Source organism: Amphimedon queenslandica, unplaced genomic scaffold, assembly GCF_000090795.2.
Source record: "Amphimedon queenslandica unplaced genomic scaffold, v1.1 AMPQUscaffold_13518, whole genome shotgun sequence".
Lineage (NCBI taxonomy): Eukaryota > Metazoa > Porifera > Demospongiae > Haplosclerida > Niphatidae > Amphimedon > Amphimedon queenslandica.
This window is the reverse complement of record NW_003546246.1, coordinates 595,524-600,915: the sequence shown is the minus strand read 5'-3', so window position 1 is coordinate 600,915 and position 5,392 is coordinate 595,524. Positions and strand designations below refer to the sequence as shown.

General features: G+C 36.2%; 1 protein-coding gene across 2 annotated transcripts; it reads left to right on the top strand.

Annotated features, from left to right (window-relative positions):
* The first annotated feature begins 3,500 nt into the window (after positions 1–3,500).
* LOC109583265 (uncharacterized) lies at positions 3,501–4,883 on the top strand. 2 transcript variants are annotated; one of them, XR_002185438.1, is made up of 5 exons: positions 3,501–4,217; positions 4,297–4,349; positions 4,396–4,452; positions 4,491–4,634; positions 4,681–4,883. XR_002185438.1 is itself a non-coding variant. In XM_019998525.1 (4 exons), exons 2-4 carry the CDS (start codon positions 4,429–4,431, stop codon positions 4,840–4,842), a joined length of 330 nt encoding a protein of 109 aa, XP_019854084.1. In that variant the 5' UTR covers positions 3,501–4,349; positions 4,396–4,428; the 3' UTR covers positions 4,843–4,883. The 2 variants fall into 2 exon arrangements, 1 of the variants encoding a protein (XP_019854084.1); XM_019998525.1 differs by having other exon boundaries at positions 3,501–4,349.
* Positions 4,884–5,392: the final 509 nt, after the last annotated feature.

Genomic DNA, 5,392 nt, shown 5'->3' with positions numbered 1-5,392 from the left:
CATAGTCTACAACTCTACTTACAATAGAATGGCAATAGAGATGGTTTAAATTTCGTGGATTTAAGGTGAGCACAAAAATAATGAAATTTAATACACCTCGAAAATTAAGACGCGTACGGTATCTGAAGTAGGATAGTTTTCTACTTCTTAATTCATCTTGTGTTATAATAAACTAGTTATTTGGGCGTGATGTCACCTCCGAATGAGATTCGTTGCCATTTTGATACTTAATGCGAATGTTCAGAGTTTCTAAAGTGACTGCACTGGGTGAATATTTGCTCCATTCTTTTTCACTGCTTGTTTAGCAGTGCACAGACTAAATGATTACCGGTTCTTTTTAAAGGTAATAGGTAAATTTTTTGAAACAACTATAACAAATTAGGTTCTTTATACCACAGAGCGAAATATAATCTAGCAGACCCGTCAGAGCCAAACATAGTTTCAGTTACAGCTGCTCAGTTTTGATAAGTTTTCACATCTGTACCTAAGCCAGATACTAGAGTTCTGTCTATTCTGTTATATTTCTTATATTGGATCTAAGTGAGATAAGTCTTTACAGTTATGTTTTTAAGGGTGCAGAACTAGGGCAATAGTGGAGCCATATCTTGTGCTTGCTGCATAATTGGTGCTGGTTGGTCAATTATGATTATAAACCAGGCTCCCCTTTCCAGTCAATTATAAGCACTAACTAGAATGGGTATAAACTCCCAAGAAACAGCATGACAGAGTGGGTAGGGTATTTCTAAAAAGAACAGGCTGAAGCAGCCAAGGATTAGTAACAGCAAGAAGAATAGCAACTCCAGAACACTGCAGTCTGTTGCTGTGTTTCAATACTGCGGCATTTTAAATTAAAATAGCACCCGGTTGCTATGATAGTTTTAGGGGTGGAAAAAATTTGCGAATATAAATCGTCCTACAGTAATATCAAAATGCAGTTCAAACATTTTAATAATTTTAGTGGCTTTACCTATCATATCTTTTCCTTTATTTTCAGATATTTTGTGTTAGTTAATTTGTGCTGTCCATGCATCAATCCAGGAGGTTCATTTTTGTATAGGTTTGTGTTTTAATTATTTTATTATTATTAGAGATCAAGAGGTTAGCACTTCTCAAAGAAAGTGAGAGTTCATTAAACTCTTTAATTATATATACTATGCATTTTTAGAGCTAATGCAATGAAGAGGGTTCATTCCTGGAAAACAGACAAAGACAAATCTCATAAGAGAAATAAAATGAGTATGCATGACTATAGGCATTTGTTTGTACATTTGAACATCTTTTGCTTATAATATAGTACTATCTATAGCTGCATCTTCATACAGAAGATTTACATCATTTAAAGGGTGGTTTGAGTCATCTCTTTTACAGTATAAGGGTTTTTGTGTTACTGGTAGTGTGAGGGTGGTAGAGGATATAAAAGAACACATCCCATTCAACCGGCCATTGCATTGTACGAGGTGTGTTGGCATTGCTGTAGTCTGAGAATCTGTAGTCATTTAATAACTATTAATTTGGATTATGTGGATTGTACATGAAGTGCCATTTTCTTTATATTCCATTTGTAGGTGTGCAGAAGTAAAAGGAGCTAATTTGCTACTACCCTTGTTGTCAAAGGTGTCATGGGCAGATTTAAAGACATGTGATGTACCTTCAGATATTGTATGTTTTTGTATTTTACCTTGTGTGTTAACTATTTTGTCCTAGCCATTTGAAATAAAAGGTGCGGCAACTTCATTAAAGAGCTTGATTGTGAACAGATCTGATAACAGCTCCGCAAAGGCATTCACTAGAGTATTGCTTGAGTTCATCAAGACATATTCCTTATGTGTACCCCATGCCACGCATTGTGATGTGTAAGTTCCAATAGTATTTTTTTGCTTATCTTCTTTTTAAGTCTTAGCCCTAAGTCTCAGCATGATCTTGGAGAGTTTGAGGTTTACATTTTCCAGCAGCAGAAGATTCCACAGCCACTTTTCGATTCTTGCTCATCAAGCGACCACAGCCGGAGTCCAAAAAGAGCTAGGAGTTGGACAAAATGCAGTGTCCCTGAGGTTAACTATGAAGAGCTCGAATCTTCTTCAGATAAGACAGATGAGACATTGGACACGGATGAAGATGATGGTAAGATGTGAATGAATAATTCCATGAGTCTGTGTATTTTTCTCTTTCAGTATGCTAGCCCTTAGCTACTCACAATTTAATGTCTCACACTAGCCCTTAGCTACTAACTATTTAATGTCTCACACTAGCCCTTAGCTACTCACTCTTTAATGTCTCTCACTAGCCCTTAGCTACTCACTAATTAATGTCTCACTAGCCCTTAGCTACTCACTTTTAATGTCTCACGCTAGCCCCTAGTTACTCACTATTTAATGTCTCACACTAGCCCTTAGCTACTCACTTTTTAATGTCTCTCACTAGCCCTTAGCTACTCACATTTTTAATGTCTCACACTAGCCCTGAGCTACTCACTATTTAATGTCTCACACTAGCCCTTAGCTACTCACTTTTTAATGTCTCACACTAGCCCTTAGCTACTCACTATTTAATGTCTCACACTAGCCCTTAGCTACTCACTATTTAATGTCTCTCACTAGCCCTTAGCTACTCACTTTTTAATGTCTCACACTAGCCCTTAGCTACTCACATTTTTAATGTCTCACACTAGCCCTGAGCTACTCACTATTTAATATCTCACACTAGCCCTTAGCTACTCACTATTTAATATCTCACACTAGCCCTTAGCTACTCACTATTCAATGTCTCACACTAGCCCTTAGCTACTCACTATTTAATGTCTCACACTAGCCCTTAGCTACTCACTATTTAATGTCTCACACTAGCCCTTAGCTACTCACTAATTAATGTCTCACACTAGCCCTTAGCTACTCACTAATTAATGTCTCACTTGCCCTTAGCTACTCACTATTTAATGTTTCACACTAGCCCTTAGCTACTCACTATTTAATGTCTCACACTACCCCTTAGTTACTCACTATTTAATGTCTCTCACCAGCCCTTAGCTACTCACTAATTAATGTCTCGCTAGCCCTTAGCTACTCACTATTTAATGTCTCACTTGCCCTTAGCTACTCACTATTTAATGTCTCACACTAACCCTTAGCTACTCACTATTTAATGTCTCACACTAGCCCTTAGTTACTCACTATTTAATGTCTCTCACTAGCCCTTAGCTACTCACTAATTAATGTCTCACTAGCCCTTAGCTACTCACTATTTAATGTCTCACTTGCCCTTAGCTACTCACTATTTAATGTCTCACACTAGCCCTTAGCTACTCACTTTTTAATGTCTCACACTAGCCCTTAGCTACTCACTAATTAATGTCTCACTAGCCCTTAGCTACTCACTATTTAATGTCTCTCACTAGCCCTTAGCTACTCACTAATTAATGTCTCACTAGCCCTTAGCTACTCACTATTTAATGTCTCACTAGCCCTTAGCTACTCACTATTTAATGTCTCTCACTAGCCCTTAGCTACTCACTATTTAATGTCTCACACTAGCCTTTAGCTACTCACTAATTAATGTCTCTCACTAGCCCTTAGCTTCTCACTATTTATTGTCTCACACTAGCCCTTAGCTACTCACTTTTTAATGTCTCACACTAGCCTTAGCTACTCACTATTTAATGTCCTTAGCTATTCACTATTTAATAGGTCTGAGACTAAGGTCATTTGCAACCTTCAACCTTCTACATAAAAAATTTGAAGCCTTTGAAGGTTTATTGTACATCAAAAAAAATCACCCGCCTCTGTTTATAATGTCTAAATTATAGTTCAGCCCACTATATAAAGTTGTGGTCTGGATAGACAATCCCTATGTAAACTTTTGACCACTTTATCTATTAATAACTACTAATAATGACGCTTCAAAGTCTTATTTTCTGCTTCAAATGGCAGCACTTCCAACCAAGCTTCAAATCCTTTGGAAGCTTAAAGTTTGTCCTAGTCCTACTATTTAATTTCTCACACTAGCCCTTAGCTACTCACTATTATTTTAATGTCTCGCACTAAATAATCACCCTACTCTCTGAACATGCTCTTTCCTCATTCTAGAACATTCTATTGTATGATATGCAGTGTATTGGGAGATTTGCCACTTTGAAAAAGAATTTTTATGGAACAATTTGGCCACAGCAACCTTAGCTATGTGACAATTCTAACCAAGCAAATTGTAATTTCATTGTGGCAAGGGTACACACAAAATACTAATCTGATATTCCCTATAATTGCTTCACATTTTTTTCAGGATTGCTTTTTTACTTTTTTATAGATACAGTCAGGCCAGCTATTGTACCATGAACACAGGACCAGATACTCCTTGTAGTGAGTTGGTTGTCCCAATGTTTATCAATCTTTATTCATCCTTTAGGATGTCCCGGATGTTGTCTTAAAGAACTGCCGCATGTTCACCATTGTTACAGCAGAGGTATGACATTTTTTTTACTTACTTATTTTTGTCTTTAGGATAAAGTCATGAAAGAATACTCATCAACAATACCTCAGCGAAGTGATGTGGGTCAGTTACTATTCTATATGCTGGGTGTAATGATACAAAATGTATCTGATAATAACCAATATCAATTAGGATTATTTATTGAGGGAAATCAAGTAAACTATGGTAATGTATTTGTATGTCATGAATTAATTTTTCTAGATTTTGCTATGCTATGGTTCTGCTACTGTATCTGTTGGGAGCAGGGAAGTGGAGATGGACTTCAAGGTGTTGCAGTTTATTAATTTATTAGATGTCAACTCACTGAAAATGATCTGTGACAGTATATTGTCTGTCAGAAACTTCATTTTAGAGAACAAATAAAATTACTTATCTCCTTGCTTATTATAGACATACCTACATGTATGTTGCTTTAATTGAAAAAAAAAGAAAATTGTTTTTTAAATGTTTCAGAAATTGTTGCGTTTTACTTCTCAGATTCCTGTGGTATTAAATAATTTGACCTATACATTGCCATACTGTAAGTTTCACCACCTATGTAAGTACTTCGCCTATATATGCAAAACTAGGTAACCAACAACTCAGTGTTGAATATTGCTGGAACCTGTTAACATACAAGGGTTAAAAAAAGTAGTACATGTCACAGTACATTTAGCATCTCTAGGTTATATGTAATACTAGAGACCCCAGGCAGCACCACGTGGAGGTAGTACTGTATATTGCTGCCCAACCTTGAAAGAGAAATGAACATGAGAAATGTATGTGACTACTTATTTACCTTTAAAGCTGAAGTAATGTCATCGCTGGTATTGTTTGAGATATACTGAAATAAATTAATTGCTACAATATTACAATCATAATTTGACTAAAAATTGTTAACACTATGTGAGGTTCAAGTCAACCAATTCATAGT

Excerpts from the sequence above, each read along its gene's own strand:
- LOC109583265 (XM_019998525.1), top strand. The coding sequence starts at position 4,429 with ATGTTCACCATTGTTACAGCAGAG. Across the intron at positions 4,453-4,490 it reads TCACCATTGTTACAGCAGAG|GATAAAGTCATGAAAGAATA; the intron begins GTATGACATTTT and ends TTTTGTCTTTAG. Across the intron at positions 4,635-4,680 it reads TATTTATTGAGGGAAATCAA|ATTTTGCTATGCTATGGTTC; the intron begins GTAAACTATGGT and ends TAATTTTTCTAG.